Below are 19,733 nucleotides of genomic sequence, written 5' to 3' on the forward strand. Positions count from 1 at the left end.
CATGACTGTCACAATTTATAGATCACAAGGGAATCCATATAAATATGTTTTACTCCGTCTCAATCAATAAGACCAAGATAACGAAGGTTTAACTGAATGGCATTTACAGTCTTCTCCCTCTCTTTCCAAGGTCGCTTCTAATAAATTGTCAGGCTCCCTCTAAATCTCAATCTCCCTCTTTTTCCTGCAAGAACATTCTTGAAAGAAAAGATCAAGGTATATAGCTCATAAGAAGGAGGCTACTATTATACTTAAGAATAATAAATAATCTTTCATAATAAGACCATTCCAATAAAACATAGACAAAATATATTTTGAATATATATGCATTTATTCAAACTTCTATATATATATATATATATATATATATATATATATATATATATATATATATATATATATATATATATATATATATATATATATATATATATACTTTTATCTATATTTTAACATATTATTTCATTTTAAATAAATAACTAAGGTTATGAAATTATTATTTATTTAATGAATAACCCATACATATTAAGTAATGAATTTTCACATAAGAAATAAAGAGATAAATACTTACCTCCATGTCACACTTTTAATGATTACTTTCTTAATATATTTATAACCATCAGCACTTTCAGAGACATTAATCAACAATATTCACTGCCAACAATTAAACCGTTAGCACTTTCAGAGACATTAATCAACAATATTCTCTGTCAACAATTATTAATACCCACAAGGTGCCAATTGCCAAGTCAAAAATAATCAATGATATACACTGCCAGCAAATCCATTTCACCCGTACGGTGCCAAGTCAACACATGCAAGACTCAAAGATATATTATATGTAATTTTCTTTAAACGTCATATAGCCCAAACATAATAGAGACAATGGGTAGATAAAAGAACATCTCTCAACATAAAAGATAGTATGAACGACAATATGAAGACTCCTCCAGCTCGTGCCTCAATGAAAGAAAGGCTCATATACAATAAAGAGAGGGTCTCTTTCAGATTGATCCCATGTTCCAAGCAAATATTGACTCTAACTCCTAAAGCTTCTCACACACAAAGTTTAATTCATGAAAAACTTTAATTGCCAATCTCATCATGTGACTTACATTTCTCGCACATATTACAAGCTAGTCAATAAATAAACTATAGATGAATACCAATATCAATAATGTGTCGACTTCTAAAACATATGAAGGCCCGATAAAACATTACCAACTTCCAAAACCATCAATCCGTTCTTCGTAAGACTTAATTAAAGCAAGTCTCCATAAATTAATTCTCTTACAAACACAATATATCTATTGATTACCATAACACCAAATTGGGCCCCGTAATACAAGAAGAGGACATCCTGAGAAGTTTGTAAAATGGTTTAGTCCTTAAATACCTTTGAATTGTCCATTTCTTTTATTCTTGTTACTTGTGAAACTTCAAAAAATTTGTTACTCGTGAAACTTCAAAAAATTTGTTATTCGTGAAACTTCAAAGAATTCTTGTTACTCCTAAAAATTCAAAAGCTAGTAGGAGAACAAGATTGCACTATTTTATTTATCAAGTTATGAGGAATGATAAATCTCTTCCCAACTTGGCTCTGATACCATGTTAAGTTTCTCAGATCATTGTTGCAAATGTACTAAGCATTGCCTATAATAAGGTACATGTTTTCCATATGCAACATCCTCTCATATTTATATTGAGCATAGGTTATTGAATAGGCATGTCTATTCAATTATTAAATAATTAGTTTATATAAACTTAATTATATATATATAAGTTTATATCTCACATAGAATTATGTCTCATATATAATTACATATATATCCATAGAGTTATCCGATAGAAGCTACCAAACATTAACAATTAGCATGAATGTTGATGATATTACTATAGGGGAGTATCCTAGCATTGCTGGAGCATTTGGGAGATTGTCAATATGATTGTGTGTTGGTCATTGATGTCAACATATTAATGATTCTATGAAATATGATAGAGCAATAGATAGAGATTGAGATAATGAGGTCCAAGGATTGCAGATAAGGATAAGCATAGTTAAGGACATGTTTTATAGAGTGTAATGATGATGTGGTTAAGAGCGCATGAAGAAATATGAAGACAATTGATAGTTGTTCAAGATTTATTGAATACAGAGTTCTGGAAGAGTTTCTGAGAAGCGATTTCTAGTAATTGGATTATATCTTCTATCAGAGATAAAATATGGTTAAGCACAGTTGAATAGAGGTAGAAGACATGACGATGATGGCATAGTTGATCGTGCTAAGTTTGAGGTTACACGTGTGAAGGATTGTGAAGACTATGAAAAGACAATGTTATGTAATTATAAATTATCTTAATGTGGTCCTATATTAATTGTAAATTGAGAAAGCCTCAAGGATTGCTCAATAATTGATCTAATGGTATAAAGGAAAGTTGTTTTCCTTTTGGTTAAGTGTGATTGTGGCAAGTAATTGTGATTGTGGTTGTGAGCTAAGTATATGTAGTGTGAGTGAGCGAACCTAGATATAAGATCCAACAAATCTGATATTGAGTATTTAGAGATCAGAGAAGTGTTTGGTGTGGATTAGACACAGTAAACTAACAGAGAGATTGTGTTTGAAAAAGATATTATAGTGAATAATTGTTTATTAATATTATTTCGCGAAGGATAATACAAAGGCCAATTGGACAGTGAGCTCAGTGGTCTTGCCCCTGAAGCTGTTTGGACGATGGGTCCTTCTACCTTCCACAATTCCTAACATGGTTGGAATCTCCTCATAGGGATTCAGTGTCTCCTAACAAGGACTAATATGTATTGAATGTATTTCATTGACTTCTAACAGGGTCCATCCTCTTAGAAGGAACTTATGTATTAATACATCATTTTGTGGGTACCATCCCCACCAGGGTTTTCCCTCTTATCAAGGGTTTCTCTAGTTAACAAATTTGGTGTTGTGTATGATTATCTTCTTATGGTTGTTGCACTTATTAATTACATGTTTCAAATTTTATAAAGTTAATAAGAGATGCTTTAATTGGATAACTGATTCACCCCCACCCCCCATCGCCCCCTCAATTACCTTGGTGGACTTTGCTTTCTAACAACTTGTACATCAAAAAGTGTGCAATGGACTCTTTCATGCTTCATTTTCTCACATAAAACTTTTTGTCCACATATGCAATCGCCTTTGAAAATCCCATTTTTGAATTTTTCACCTCATGTAAAGAAATTTCTTTACTTAAAATCCTTCTCCCTTTGTTACTCAAAGGCCTTCCACTTATATCTTATACACGTGCTCTTCCAAATATGCAAAGTTCAAGCTTCAAATGTTATGTTATGGTTTTTGTGGTGATTAGAGAACGACAACATACAAAGAAAGTGATGAAAGATAGATTGATTATAGGCATAAAGTAATTTCAAGATAGAGATGGACAGAAACATCAATGATTTTCAAGAAACAACCACTATTATATTGCAAGATGGACAATGATGCAAGTTCCTTTTTCCAAGTCAAGGTGCTTCCCCCAAACTTGAGCACGTCAATCATAAAGCATCTTTGTAGCCACATAAAGACTAACAATGGATGATGTAATTGAAGTCGTGCCTTGTCGGAGACTTAGAATATTTTTATCATGTATTTATATTTTGTAATTGGTAAATTATGTGTAATGCAAAAATAAGATGTAATTGCATGTGATAGTATCATGTACAAAGGTGTAACATGTAATCAAATTTCAAGTGCGTTAAGCATACAACTTTAGACATGTCAAAGTTAGTTAGAAGTTTGTTAGGGAAAAAATTAAGGAGGTTAAGAATTTTCCCCTTCTTTCTCCGTGTCTCTCCACTCTTTTTCTATATCAAGGAGGGAGCTCATTTCAAATAATCATCTTTTGGCAGGAGCAAAAAAATTCTAACAATTGGTATGTGCACTCTAAGACTTTCTAGTCGAATATAAATTAAATGACTATCAATAAAAGAGGCAAGTTGTTTTGAGACTTTGTGCCAATTCAATATGTTTTTGATTAAGGAAAACAATTTTTGAAGGGTGCTTGAAACCCTTTACACATCAAAATATTTTCAATGGAGCCCAAACTAAAGATACAATAGACCAGAGGTGAATCAAGTCACCAACCAAAATAATGTGACCAGGGTGGGCTCACAAAAAACACAGTATCTACCACCAAATTACAACTCAATGAAACCATTTAGGACCCTTCAGTCCCAAAAGAGTGAGATCTAAGAAGCTAATCAGAGGACTGTTGGGAATGTTTGTTTTTTTTTCCTTTAACCTTTGTCCAACCTTCCTCCACCAAAGAAGCCTCCTTCTCCCAAACCAAAGCATCGACATTAGACCCAACCAGAGAAACAGGAAAAACCAAACCAAAAAAATTGCCCACAAGATCCCGACCCTCAGAGGGAGGGGCAACCATGGCATCCACATCCAACAACGAACTAGAAGCTTGGTCAGACGGGGAAGAGCTACAGGCACCCGCAACAACCGCAGTCGCAGGGGAAACCATAGGAGCATAGTCTTTAAGGACAAAGTAATGTTGAACAAAAGCCCCAGACCACCAAGAAGGTCTTTTCTTTGATTTCCTCAACTACGCAGGACAGCGCGCTGCAACATGTCCAATTCCAAAGCAGACCCTACAACGGAAAGGAATTGCTTCATAGTCTAGAGTCTGAATCCAAGAACCATTAGGGACCTCAAGTTTGATCTTCTCAAGGAGGCCCTTCAAAAATATCAACCACCACGAGAATGTGAGCGTAAGTAGTATGAAGAATCTCTGAAGATTTAGAATCCACCATTTGGCAATCTCCAATGGCATCTCCCACAACATGAAGAATCGAATCCAGCCACAAGTGAAGGGGAAGATTCGAGAGCCTGACCCAAAGAGACATATGAGAAAAAGATTCAGATGTAGGGTCAAAACCCTCGTGCCAAGGTTTGGCCAACAAAAGGTAACAATCCTCCCAGTAGAAGTGACTACACAAAATAGCCCTCCAATCTTCAACAATATCAAATTTTACTATGAAAAAACCCCTAGCCACAAGGTAAATCTGGACAGATTCAAAAATCAACAAGTCTCAATGCTTAGAAATCCAAGCATGAAGAGTCTGAAGTGAAGGCCAAAAGCCTCAAAATTTGAAAATAGCTATCCTCTCAAAGAAGTCCTCGATCTTATGAGCAATTTCTTTGGCAACATCATCCTCCAACTCCAACCGGATAGGATGCAAACCGTGACAAGAGTTAGAACCAAGGAGAAAACCGAATGATCCACAGCCAGAAGCCCCGATCCATGGACCTCAGCTTCAAAAGAAACCACATCTGCAAAGGAAGCAATGCTACCACCAACAGTCAAGGCAAGAAACCTAACCCCCGATCGACCATCGAAAGAAACAAATCGAGCAGACGCGACCTCAACAGCCATTCTTGAACCAGGCGATGGAGGGAGCAGCAAACGAGAGCAAACTTTTGCCAATTAAATATGTTGAGTGACAACATTTCCTTAAATTAATTGTGAATTTTAGTGCTTTGCTTAAAAAGGATTTGAATTCAATTATGCAAACTTTGAGCTATATATTGCTTCCATAACCAATTTGAACTTTTAAAGACTTTGTGCTCTAAGACAATAAATTGTTGTAGTTAGTAGTAGCTTTAATTACTTAAAGCTAAAGACATTAGACTTCACTTGTAAATGTTTTTATTAAGTTTGAGAGTATCCAATAAGAGACTTTGTGTCTTATTGGTTATTCTAATTAATCCTCATTTAAGACAAGCACAAGAAACTTTAAGTTATATGTGTTAGAAAAAATATAGAAAGTTAATTGCTTCCCTAGTGTTGTTCTTGCATCAATTCCAAATTCATTGGTATTATTGTAGCAATAAAGCATTTTTTGTCAAGTTGAAGAGTTGTAGTTGTATGCAAATCATCCTTGAAAAAAGAGGAATTGGTTATGAGAACTATAATTTTTGTAATTTCAATTAAGCTCCTGTCAAAGCCACCTATGGTACAAGAGGAGTCTCCCATGATGCTGAGAGGATAGAGAAATCTCATGAGACATCTAAAGTCACAATTTTGTAAATTGTGGGCATAGTGACTAATGAAATTTAAAGTATTTGGTATAGTGTTACATAAGAAGAGATTATACACCTAGATGAATAAATAAAATAACAATCTTAACACCCTTTGACTTTTAAAGGAATGTTTAAATTCAAAAAGAGACAATCCCAAGAACATGATGTAGAAAGCTGCGATCAAGAATGACTAAAATAAAAGTAAGAATCCCTAAGCCTGGAGACATTACAAAAAAAGAAGTGATAAATGAATTATATTTCCAAATGATATTTCAGATTTGAGACCTACAATGAAGAATGCCTCTTATATGAGAAACACCAAAATGAACACAATTGCTTTACAATTGTACATCAAGAATATGGACTGGTGTGTTGTGGCCAAGTAACTATCGATTCACACTTTGCCTAATAATTGATCTCAAGCCAACCATGACTTAAATCCAATCAACTGTGCCTGCTTTGGATTGAAGTATTTAGTCTAATATTTATTTCTAAAACTGCAAGTGTTGAACATAACTCTCACTATGTAACACAAATGGTCTCTCATTCTCATGCAAAGTGACCCTGAGCTTAGCTCTTTGAAAGGGCAAGCAAAGCTGAATGAAAAGTTACCAAAGGATGATAAGGAGTGTAATCCAAAACATTGATGCAAACAAATCCGACAACGTTGAATCCATAAATAAGTTAGCACTAATACAAAAAGGGTGTCAAAACATAGTGCCAAGCTACAAATTTATTTCAAAAACGATGTCAATATGAAAAGGCTGCACACCATAATGCCAAGCTACAGATTTTAGTAAGAAAACATGTGTAAAAGACCTTTAAGATCTACAATTTACATTGCACACACAAGTTGTTAAACAACCAAAGCTAAAAATTATGTCAAAAGAGCCATGAATCAACTCAAATACTTACAGCACCCACAAACACAAGAATAATTGGCTTCCCAAATATGCCCTTGAAGGTACACTTAATTTGGGATTAATTTGCAGTGAAAATTATACAATAAAAAGGTTGGTATTGGGCAAATATAGGCCGCTTTGCAAAACTATTAGTTTGTCGCCACACTAGTAAATTAAAAAGAGAAAACTGAAAAAAATTAATAGTTATTTACCTATTAACTTCAGTTCAACAACGTAGAAGTCTTAGTTCAGATTTCAGCTCAGCTTTCCCTCATTATTTACATAATCAGATTATGCATTGGCACTGCATGGTTGATACAAAACTAAGTTGTGCTCACAGTGGGTGAAGCTGAATTTACATACATCAGCACTGCATGGTCGTGTGCTCACAGTAGATAAAGCTGCTGCTTTGTGGCTAGATGATTAGATTGTCTATATTCAAGATAACTTGAATATACCACGTTTATCATCATATTCCAATATTTATGCTTTTCAGTTCACTGACTGGTAAGTTCAATCATCCTGCATTATTTATTCAATAACCAGATAAGTAAGCCAATCTGAGAAAGCAGTGCTGTTAAGCATCCCCCTTGGCACAATGTTGTCCAGTGCCATCAACATTGCTTAATTGTACTTGTCCAACTGTTCAAGGAACATATTTTGTCAAAGACTGTTAAATCCCTGAACTTTTTTGACATTTTGTCCTATTTCAAAATGTTTGGAAATTTCACATACTGATTGCTATTGGAAAAGTTGCAAAATCAACATGCTGTTAAGCATCCCACTTGCCATAATGTTTGTCAAGTGTCTTCAATATTCCTTGATTGTACTTGTCCAACTGTTCAAGAAGCATATTTTTGTCAGACGGTCAGTTAAATCCCGACCTTTCTTTGATATTTTGTTCTATTTCAAAATGTTTAGAGACTTCACATACTGATTGCTCTTGGAAAAGGGGCAAAATCGGAAATATAAATATAAATAATGGCTTGTTAAACGTATCCCAGCACTGGAGTAAAATATAACCTTTTCACTCAATGTTAAATGTGTGCTGACCAATTTACTGAGAACTGTTTCTTTGCTGGAAGTCACTTCTGCTATTCTCCTTCTAATAATATATTCTGCCTGCAGAAAAAGAAATTTACTAATTGTCATCCAAATAATGTACAACCAGTTAATTGAAAGAAAACAAGCATCTCTCAAGTAGGATGAGCTCAAGTGGTAAATCATTGTGCCTTTTCCAATGGAGATTTGTGCTCAAATTGCCAATCAACAAGTCGCATAGTAAAAATGTTGAGTATTAATTGTTATGTGTTGAATCAGTCAACTTACTACATCCAATTCTGGGTGTGGCTTGCTGGTGCAGGGCACCCTGACCATCTCTCATGGAATTATGGGTCATGATTAGTAGGTTTTTATGTCATATTACCTTAGGGATTTAGTCATTTCATTTCATATTAGTAAGCGTTCAATTAAGGTCATGTTGACCAAGTTCTTATGTTTAGCAATATGTTAGTCAAAGGAAGTCAAAGTTCCTAAAAAATGGAAAATGCCATACAAGGGCATAAATAGGAGTTTAGTATAGTGTTAAGATGTCATGATAAACCTTTTAAAGTTCCTAGGAAAGTATATTAGAACATAAAATTCAAAATGTTAAAAAAAGGTGTAAAAATTGCCAAGAAATGCTATCAGCAATTTCTTTGCAAAAAAATGGACAAAGTGTAGAAGGTAACAGTCATATTGTTCGAACTTCTTAGAGGAGGTGAAAGGTCTTGTTTTTTGTTATAAAACAATGTAATCTCATATAGTTAAAAAGAGTGGAAAGTGGAGAAGAGATGTGGAGTAGGAAAATGCAGGTTATGGTATGATTTTGATAATAAAAGTGTGTTGCTGTTTGGTGGAAAATCTGCATATATATTAATGTTTGAAGGCTGCCCTGACATCTTATCTTTGGATTCGTGGCTATGATGGTATTTTGAATTTCCTTATATAAGTTAATGAAGTTAAGTATCATTACCATTGCTGCATATTTTTCTAACAGCACGGGTTATGAGAATACTTTGCTGTATTCATTTCTTAGACAGTAAAATCTGCATTCTCGGGTACTTGATTGCAGCCTTCTGTTCTTCCTTACTGTCTCATGGTTTTGGTGATTGTTAAGCTTCTTTATGAATAGTAATGAAGGCACGGACTGATATCAATGTAGCACAAATATCTAATATCAATAATTACGGATATAATTCTCTGCAGTCAACGTTTGAACAGCAAATTACTTACATTCTCGGGTTAGCTAGAGGCCTTCACCTTGTATGAGAATTGGGAAAGATTTGAAAGTTCCCTTGTGTGTTTAATTTGCCAACTTATCAAGGTGACTCACTGCCTTTACTCCTTGTATTAGAAGAAGATGCCGTGAATCAGCATATTCATTGCTCTTGTATGTAAAAGGATTGTGATTCAGCATTCTATAAAACCATGGCAGTAGTTTGTTTGAAGCAGCACGTGTGTTGGAAATCTATTGGAGTGCAGAAGAACCATTTTGAAGAGTGGAACCAAGGAGATACGGGAATTAGAGAGACAATTATCATATGCAGCAGGAAACCAACATAATGGCACAGCTTTGACACTTTAATGATCTTCTCAATCATTGGGATCCCAAACATCAGCAGTTTGAAAGATCTTAATAAGGTAATGAAGTATATAAGTTCATTTGGTAGAGTTATTTGAGGTTGTTAAGAGTCATAGTTTGAGTGAGGATTGTATGCCTAATAGCATAGACCTGAGTCTACGAGTTATATGCTTAAATGAGCAAGTCAGAATCTCAGGTTTTGGAATTGGAGAAAGTGCAGTAAAAGATATTAGAATCTACTTTTAGTTTGAGAGATGTTTTAAGGAATTTAAGTTCTTAACCTAGATTCCAAAGTAAGCTATAAGGTAGAGTAGTTTGTATTGGTGTTGTGAAGCCCACTAAGATGTGTAGAACCGTTGCATGTTAGAATCTCTTTATTGGTAATGAATTAAGCCTTGGGAAAGTAAATTGAATTATGGTGTTGATAAAGATCCTGGAGGGTGTAAGGTGATGGAGGTGTTGGGTATTTTGTGAGTTTGTTGTTTGGGTATTGTGGAGGATTTGATAGAGACAAATGGAATAGGTGAGAGTGGCACAAGGAAAAGGCCATTCACCTTGTCTCTAACCTTGGAGAATCCGAAGGGATAGTATATGTTATGCTAGGTAGGCTTGGAAGAAGCCTTAGTGAAAGAGTTAGTAAGTCAAAACATAGTAACCACCTTCATCCTTGCATCACAAGCCCAACTGATAAAGCCAGGTGCAAGTCCTAGATGTATACGACAGGGGACACCTCTTGGGTGTGGCATGCAAGCTGAAGGAACCCTCTATTGGAGATGTTAATTATCAACAACAACAACAAAAACAAATATCGACCTAGAAACATATACCTAGATAAACTTTTTGGCTAGGTGCACATACTAGGTGTATCCAAGAGGGAAGAGATACCCCTTGCTCATGGCATCTAAGCCAAAGTTCGCGCCACAAGGAGTTATTATAAGAATCAAAAGAGAAAAGAGATCAAACATTTACCTCAGCAAACTTCTCAGCCATTTTTTTCTCTGATCGCTCAAGTTCTTGCCATCTTGGAGCTAACTGTGCATTCAAAGAATCAAGTTCCTTTTCTGCTTCTGTACACTTTGCCTCCTTGTCTGCTTCTATGTTTTTTATTGCCCTCTCCAGCTGTTCCACTATGAAGAGAAAATAGAGTAAACAAGCTAACAAGATGCAATCTATGTCCTCCAATTGACTATATTGAATCTAAAACTATTATGATTTCCGAGCAATACAAAAATATTGGCTGTAAAAACCTTCCAATTGAAGTTCAACTCTCTTTTTCTCAAGTGCCCAATCCTCCTTCTCTGCATCTTTCAATTTTGCCTTATGAGATTTAACATCTTTCTCAACAGTTTTGAAGGAATTTATCTGAGAAGAGACAACAAGGAGACGACATTACTTGCCAGTCATTAACTTAATCTGCATCAAGAGTTTGTATTCTGTATGCATGTACTTAAAAGGAGCAAACCTGCTCCTGCAGAGCCTGCACTAGGGCCAAACTCTTCCTCACTTTGTTGTGTGCCTGAAAGGAGAAGGTAAAATTCACACAGTCATGACAGTTCCAGTGCACTGGATGTTCCAAAACTTTGAATAGAAACTAAATAGCAATTGTTAAGGAAATATATCAACTTGATGTAATAGCCATACATATTGTAACTTTGTAAGATACATTGGTAAACTTATACTGCATACAAATCACTAAAATAATCTCTAACCAGAAATAGATAAAACTATTGCTTTCCTCAAAAGTAAACATTTCATTTTACAAAGTTTTATATGCATGAAAGTATACAAGAGAGTGGTAACTAATTTTATTCAACAAATATTGTACAGTAATACTCATTTATCAAAAAATAAACAAATGATGTTATTAAAACATGCTTAGCTATATCAGCTTTACCTTTGTGTAAGCTCCATTTGTAGTGTTCCACTTTTGATAAGACTCCATTGCAGACTCGACATTGGTTTCAAGTTGTGTTTTGAGGGCCCTCTTTTCTTCCAGGGCTTTCTATGACAATGAGATAGAAAGCAACATTAGCAATATATTTAAAAATATATATTGCTTGCATTGATGTCAAAACTAGCTCAATATCTACGGTATCATCACATGTCCCAAGCTATAAAAACTCAAGAAAAAAAATTAAATCCAAAATCATTATAATTTATAATTATATCAATTGTTGGAAATGAAAATTATTGTAAAATTTACCATATATTACTTTTCATAAGAAACAAAATAAAGACAGCGATTAACATATGAATTGAAAGCAATTTACATGTGGTTAAATCAGTGAATACTATCAGCTTATCTTGGCTGGTTAAAAAAGAATGGCATCAAGAGAAATAATCAGACTTCTTCTGACTCATATGGAACAGCCATGTGACATAGATAACAATTTAAGCCTCAATTTGCAACTTGTATGTTCCGCCAAGTATCAGGCACAGGGATGGAAGGAGATAACTCATGTTTCTGGTACAGGGGTGCTTTTGGAACATGTTTTTGGGGACAGCAGGGGACAGCTTTTAGTAAATAGGGTTATTTTTAGGTATATAGAGAAATTTCAAATATGCATATTACAACATTAGTAAAGCATTCGTCAAAGACATTGTAGATGCTTAAGACACAGCATTATAATTGAATTGAAGTTTCACAAGAGAATCAGCAAACAAAATTCAAATGCTTTCATTGTCAATGTGCATGCATACTACACAAAAAATCTAACAAAAATGTCCAAAGGCTTTCAACACTATGAAATGAAATGAACTGTAAGCAATAAACATAGAACTAAGAAAATATATGGCTGCCCGTAATCCGCTGATAGTAGGTCTACAAGTTTAAATCAATGCAAATCTGACCTTGTATATTTGAAGACTGGGGTTGAAAACATAGTGCATGGAGTTTATACGTCAACTACTGAAATGAAAATAGAATGAGAATGTATTGTTTCAGCATCCACAGCAGAGATATATCTAACCCTTAATACACAGGGAAATCTTGTTCAGAAATAACAGCACTTGTAATGATAGCCGATGCCAAAGACAGGCTGTTGTAATTAAAAGATGCACCTAGAAGCTTAGAAGTTGAAGCAAGCATCTTGGGCCTGGAGGCAGAAGCCGATGCCTTGGGAGACAGATTCCAAGGCGGATGCATGTGGAAGCCACCTGGAAGCACCTCCTAGGCATCTGGATGCTAGTGGAAGCCTATCACAACAACAACAAGAAGACTGAAGAGCTGAGAAAAGAGTGATTGGAGAAGTGAAAGGATAGATTGCAAGTAAAAGAGGAGTGAGAAGGAGCAAGAAGAAGAGGAAGATTTTACACCTTGTTGAAGAGGATTTTCAAGCACAAAGTAGGGTTTTTGACTTATTTTTTGTTTTATTTTCTAATTCTCAACGTATTTCATTTCTTGATGTTTCATTTTCTTATTTCATATCTTCTTGTTTCATTTTCCAAATCAATTTTAGATTTTGTTTTACAATTTGAAATTTGTTAAAAAAAATCAAAATATAGAGTTCTATTTTTTAATTCTAAAGTAGGGCCTCAGCTGAAACTATGTGTATTGTATTTTTTTCATTTTGTGAAATGCAGTGTCAAAATGAGCTCTCATAGTCATGATATGAGTGAGGACAAGATGGAAATTCATTCTCATAGTGCAAGCCAACCAAAATATGAACTTGAGCATGAGGATGAGCCCAACGAGGGGGGTGAGCATGGGCCAAATCTGGAAGAGCAAACTAGTTATATGGCTTCTGCACTACTTGCTAATGATTGTCCCTCCCAACTTTTAGCAAAGTGGGCTAGAGGTCCTTTTCACTTGCTAACTCAAGTTTCTAGTTCTTCAACTTTTGAAAGGAAATAGTCTACTTATAGCTTCATCCACACTCTTAAGAGGAACAAACTTACCTCTGGGAGAGAAAAGGAGCCAATGATTGTATAAAGTGTCTTGTGTATTGCTCACTACAAGACACGTGCATACAAGAAGAGTCCAACAACACGATGGGATGCAAAGCCACAATAGCCATCATAGATTCATGAGGATGAGGATGTAGCAACGTCCAATATAAGGTTGGTTGGTGTTCCTTGGTAGATGTTGACCTTGAGGAGTCCAATTGTTCTACTGACAAGGAACTTTGTCTTGAGCCAAGGGATGATTATATGCCTCCTTCACTATATTTTCACGTATTGATTTTCTACTTGTTTTGATATCATGCTACTCATTGTAATCAACATAACCATATTTTTAATATAATAGAAATCTTCCATTTGCCAATTCAAAATTTTATGATTTTATTTAGTATTGAGTATTCTAATTTCTAATAAGTAATTTGAAATTTGAAACTTCAATGTTCAATGTTCAAGTATTCCCATTTAGTATTTGGCATTTGCAATTTTTCTATTTTACTTTTTAATAGTCTTATAAGTCTTTTCGTAACTAGCATTTTAAGTACCATATGTATAGTATATAGTATATACAACAACACACACACACACTGCACCCCACCCTACCCTCCCATCCATCGTCCCCAAATTGACATCCTCTATCCCCATGTCTATTCCATTGTCCCCAATGGTGGCTTAACTATTGAAAAAAGAAGGTAGACCATGAAACTAATAAACTTCAAAATGTAAACCATAGTTACAAGACTTAGCGAGTCCTGGCAGGACTCGAGGAAATCCTAGCAAGACTTGGCGCGCAGAGTCTTGCAGAGTCATTTTTGCTTACACAAAACCAATAAACTTCAAAATGTAAACCATAGTTACAAGACTTGGCGAGTCCCAAGCCAAGTCTAGCTCGGAGAGTCATTTTTTGCTTGACCAACTGACTTGACCGAGTCTTGCAAGACCCGCTAGGTCCAAGAACTCTATGGACTCAACAAGTCCCGTCAAGAAGACTTTGTTGCATCCAGTTTGACATCAAAAGCAAAAAGCAAAATATTTTGATTATTTTTAACCATTCTTTTTGTGTTGTATGCCTTCACTAAGTCCTAAAAAGGTCATTACATCATTTGCAAACACTTGGAAGAGAGAGAAAAGGTTGGGGAGAACAATATATAGGTTTTAGAATATTGATTAGCAAATTCATTAGCTCTCATATATCGATTGTTGCCTGATTGTGCTAGTTTTTGTTTTGTAGGCACACATTAAGAGGAGCTAAAAAAGCATTTGGAGGAGGTCTCCATAAATTTGAGTTAAATTTCTTCACTTTTGGAGCAAGTTTGAAAAGTGAATTACATTTTTGTGTTATTTTCTGAATTGTTCAGATTCAAATTTTTCATATTTCTATTTTGTTTACATTTGTTTGTCTTTGACTCGTTAGAATCTTAGATTTGTTACATTTTATGTTGATGAAAAACTCAAAAAGTAAGAAGCCCTAGACTATGACTTTCTTTATCGTAGATGCTTAGTTTTAGCTATTTATGATATATTATTGTAGTAGTAGCATAATGTCCCAACCTGAGAGATCTAGGCCTCCATTTGATCGAAATGCAGATCCTGTTTGTATCGAAGAGGATAAGACATGGAAACATGTCATCTCAGGCCCAAAAAAGGAGAAGTTATATGTTGGCATTGTAATGTTAAATAACATGGGGGAGGTATTAATAGATTAGAATATTACCTTGCACATATATCAAGGCATGATGCTAAACCATGCAAAGTAGCTCCCCAAGATGTTATACAAGAAATGCAACACAAAAAATGGCAAACTTAGGTGGACAAAGCTCTCCAAATCTTTGTTCTCCATTACCTCCATCTAGTAGTGGTTCTGGTACGATTGGGCCTCAGATTTGTAAGAAGAAATCCTCACTAGATTCCATTTTTATTTCATGCCCAACTCCAAGTGCCCAACCATCACTTGAGAGCATGAGTTGAAATAAGGAGAAGCATGAGGCTGCAAAAATGGCACTTGGAGGTTTCTTTTTCTAGAACAACATTCCATTTAATTCTACAAGGTACTTATTATTTTAATTTCTATCTTATTTTTCCTGCCTTCGAGAGTCAAGAATATGTCACATTCATTATATTAATTTTTCAACATGAAAGTAAAACTTAATAGTATACTTATTATGTTTATTTAATTTGTTTTAGATCTCCTTATTGGCAAATTGTGATAGATGGTCTTACTATTTCTGGTCTGAGGTTTAAAGCCCCAAACGATGAGGAGCTAAAAGGTCCTATTTTGACCCGAAAGATGGCTCGTGTCAAAATTGCAATTGAGGAGCAGCGTGAGGTATAGAGAAGGGTTGCATAATAATGACTAATGGTTGGACCAACAAAAGAAATAGAACACTGCTGAATTTTCTTGTCTCCTCATCAAGTAATTGTAGAACTTGCATGGTTACTATGTCGAATCCATACTCGTCCAACTACATATTGTCTCCAACACAATAAACCCACACACAAAACTTGTAATTTAAGAGCGAAACTAAGTTTTCAATATCATAATGTTGAGCATCTCCACTATACTAAAGAATACAATTTGTAAAAATTTGTCAAAATAATCTAATATCCCTTACATTGACAATTTGTGAAAAAACTATTATGATTTCCAGCATAGCAACTAACTACACCAAGCCCTCTTTTGGCTCCATTAGTATAGCATCTCTAAAAATCCTTTTGGTATGTTCATCGACAATCGTCAAGCACATAACTTCATTGGGTGTCAGTATAACCTCCATAATCTTATTCCAGTTGAGCAATCTTACATCAATGTTCCTATATTGGTATAACTTACTTTGGTGCTTGATTTGCTATATATAATATCGGCCTATGTTCTCTCGATGGTCATGTATACATGTGCTCAACATTTTTATCCGCATCGTATATCCAGATGTTCCTTTTCTTCATTTATCAACATAACTCCAGATAACTTTATTGGGTGTCAATGTAGATTTAAATTTGTCTCCCCACAGAATAAAGCTATTCTGACATGTCCATCACTAAGAGATACCCCGATGTAGTTTCATCATTCATATGGTACCTTGTCACCATAGGTTATCTCGATGAGCTTATTTGCTGTCGAAGGAATATTTATATTGTCAAGCTGACTTCATTAACTATACTGATGATCATTATCGGAAAGACCTCATCTGATAAGAGTACTTTTACATTTGGGATACCCATCGATGCAAGCTACCTCAATCAATCTATCGAAGGTTGGTATGACTTTATAATTCATTATCCAATAGTGTCATGCTACTCTGATGAGTCTATTGGGATATGTTTTCCCTATGTTCACATTCACTTGCTCATTGTGTTGTCAGTAAACGTCTTCTTGATGCTTTTGCATTCTTGCTCTTGTGCAACTTATCAAAGTACATTATTCTGATTAAATTTTCGCCCTAAATCCTCTGCATGTTATCAGTATTTCCTTTGTCAATACTGAAAAATATATTGGTATAAATCCAAAGAAGTCCAAATGACTTGATTCAAAGACTAAAACACTTTGTTTATGTGCCTGGATCCATTTCTATCCAATGTCATAAGTCTGATTGCTTAAGTAGGAACATTAGTTCCTTCTCCCACCATATCATTTCATGCTTAACAAATTGGTCTAGCAATGGAAAATCTTCTAGTTTACGTTAGTTCCTTATAGAGTTAATATCCCACTTAATACATCCCATATTAGCATGCAAATCTGCTACTTTATTGTCTTCTCTAAGAGTATGGGATGTAGTAAATTCTTGAAATGATCCCAACAAGCTCCAACACTGTTGAAGGATATAGAGGATTCACCAATTAACAACCTACCTATTTATGCAAGCATTACCAATTACCATTGAATCACCTTCTACATGCAACTTTTAGGAATTGAATTTTTTTACTAGCTCAAGGCCACAAAGAAGAGCATATGTTTCAGCCTGATTATTTTTACCTAAAGGAATAGGCATAGCTTCAAAAGTCAACATAATGCCCTCGTGATTTCTAACACATACTCCAAAACCTGAATCACCAGGATTAATACCTCTGGATGATCCATTAAAATTCAGTTTTATGTATCCAACTTCAGGTGGAATCTGTTTAACTTTTAACTTGTCAGTGGCACATTTTATATTTCCTATGGGCTTAGACAAGAAAGTAATGAATATATTATTCCATTCACATGCAATCATAATGTCCCATGAGGTGAATTTTATCCAATCTTTGCTTCTATTGACATGTCAACGAACCAATTTATGGAAGATTCTATACCTACCAGAATTGTCTGCAAAGGGGACGTAGATTTTCTAAAAATTGTCATATCTCTCCCACCATATTGACCAAATCATCATAGCAGAGTGCGTTTCCATAGAGGATTAGAATAAAGAGTAGGCCAAGACTAAAACACATCCCAGAGAGTATTATGAAGTGGCATTAATAGATGAGATTATTCATGATATAAAACAAACATGGTTGAGTAAAATCACATCTTAAAAGTAGATGATCCACTGTTCCAATTTATTTTTCACATAGAACACAACTAAAAGGTTGAGCTATCCATAACATCTCCAATTTATTAATAGTTAAAGTTCACTTCCTCAGAGCCAGCCACACAAAGCACGAAATTTGACTTTTTGCAACTCCGTATAGCAAGCAGCCTTATACCCTACCTTGGCTGAATATTCGCCATCTTTGAAGGGAGCCCAGATAAGTTTATACTACTGATTTGATAGAATTTTTTTCTCTGATACAATCTTTTGAAGGTTCACTTTTAGATCATTGGATATGGGGAGGGAAGAAGGATCACTCCAAATAACTCTACCTGAGAAATGTCGACTGCTGAGATGTATTCCACCAGCTCTTTACCCCAACAATCCTTGAATATTTCAATAGAATCTTTTAATTCTACGCTTTGACTTAGTGGGGATTGGCTGTTCCAAGAATCTTTCCAGAAGTGGATAGACTCGCTATTATGCACTTCCCATTTTAAAAACTTAGTGATCACATCTCAGGAGGCAATCATGAAATTCCAAATAGCTAATCCCTTTGGAGGGTCTTTAACTGATACAACTCTTAGTGGACTAGGAGAATCCAAATACTTTGCCTGCATAATTTTACACCACTTATGTTTTGGCCTAGCATACATTTGTCATACCAATTTCCCCTCAAATACTTTATTTCATTTGGCTAGATCATGCAATCCAAAATCTCCAACATCTTTGTCAAGAGCCATGTCATCCAATGAATTAAAGGGATTTTCTTTTCACCTATCATATTCCCTTTCCATAAGAATTCCCTAATAAGTTTTCCAATTTTCCTTATCAGTGCACTCAGAGCTTTAAATAACCAAAAAATAGTAATTAGGAATGGCTGCCAAAACTGATTTTATGAGAATTATTCTACCTGATAATGATAACCATCTCACCTTCCATGCTGAAATGTGGTTATCTATTCTATCCAAGGCTGATTTCGAATATGATGGTTTGCTAGACCCAATAAAAAAGGGTATACCAAGATATGTAGAAGGGAGCATCTCTTGTGAAAAGCCCAAAATGTTTACTATTTTTTTGAAAACCACTGGATTAGTGTTGAATATGAATATTTTGGATTCCTTGACATTAATTATTTGTCCAGAGACATCCATATAAATATCTAATGTTCTAATGATGTGTTTGCCTTCTTGAACACTTGATTTACCAAATAAGAGGGTGTCATCGTCAAATAAGGAATGTGTGGCGGAGATAGAAGTACCATCAATATAAGCCCCCAACCAAAGTCCCTTCTCTTGTCTGAACCTGATTATCTTACTGAATTATTCTGCCATGATTATAAACAATGATGGAGAGGGGATCCCCATGCCTAACTCCTTGAGATGCAGGTAAGAAATCAGCTGTAACACCATTTACTGTGACAGAAAAGTAGGCACCTGTTATGCAGGCCTTCACCCATTGACACCACTTATCAGCAAAGCCAAACTTCCTAAGAACCTTAAACATGAAAGAACAGCTTAGTTTTTCGTATGCCTTCATCGTGTCTAACTTGACTACAAATGTTGGAGAACAACTGGTGTTCATTGAATGAAGAACTTCATGAGCTACTAAAGCTCCTTCTATAGTGTCACTTCCTGGGACAAAACCCCCTTGCTCAACTGAAATAATTGTTGTCATGAGTTCTTGAAGTCCAAGATAGATGGCTTTGGTGAAAATCTTATAT

The 19,733-nt window shown here is 35.1% G+C and overlaps 1 protein-coding gene across 3 annotated transcripts in view; it reads right to left on the reverse strand.

Moving 5' to 3' along the window:
• Positions 1-7,173: 7,173 nt before the first annotated feature.
• The window catches only part of LOC149555450 (kinetochore protein), a 47,770-nt gene continuing 35,210 nt past the window's right edge, over positions 7,174-19,733 (reverse strand). For 2 of the 3 annotated variants that reach the window (XM_089829516.1, XM_089829514.1), the window contains 7 exons: positions 11,503-11,610; positions 11,071-11,124; positions 10,856-10,970; positions 10,578-10,735; positions 8,009-8,107; positions 7,721-7,823; positions 7,174-7,627 (listed from right to left, as the gene is read on the reverse strand). In XM_089829516.1, the coding sequence (XP_089685642.1) occupies positions 7,758-7,823; positions 8,009-8,107; positions 10,578-10,735; positions 10,856-10,970; positions 11,071-11,124; positions 11,503-11,610 (600 nt within the window). In that variant the 3' untranslated portion in view covers positions 7,174-7,627; positions 7,721-7,757. Of the gene's footprint in view, positions 7,824-8,008; positions 8,108-10,577; positions 10,736-10,855; positions 10,971-11,070; positions 11,125-11,502; positions 11,611-19,733 lie in introns of all 3 variants that reach the window. The other variant, XM_089829513.1, reaches the window with a different exon arrangement.

Source organism: Cupressus sempervirens, chromosome 5, assembly GCF_028749045.1.
Source record: "Cupressus sempervirens isolate cs-2001-9-10 chromosome 5, ASM2874904v1, whole genome shotgun sequence".
Taxonomy (NCBI): domain Eukaryota; kingdom Viridiplantae; phylum Streptophyta; class Pinopsida; order Cupressales; family Cupressaceae; genus Cupressus; species Cupressus sempervirens.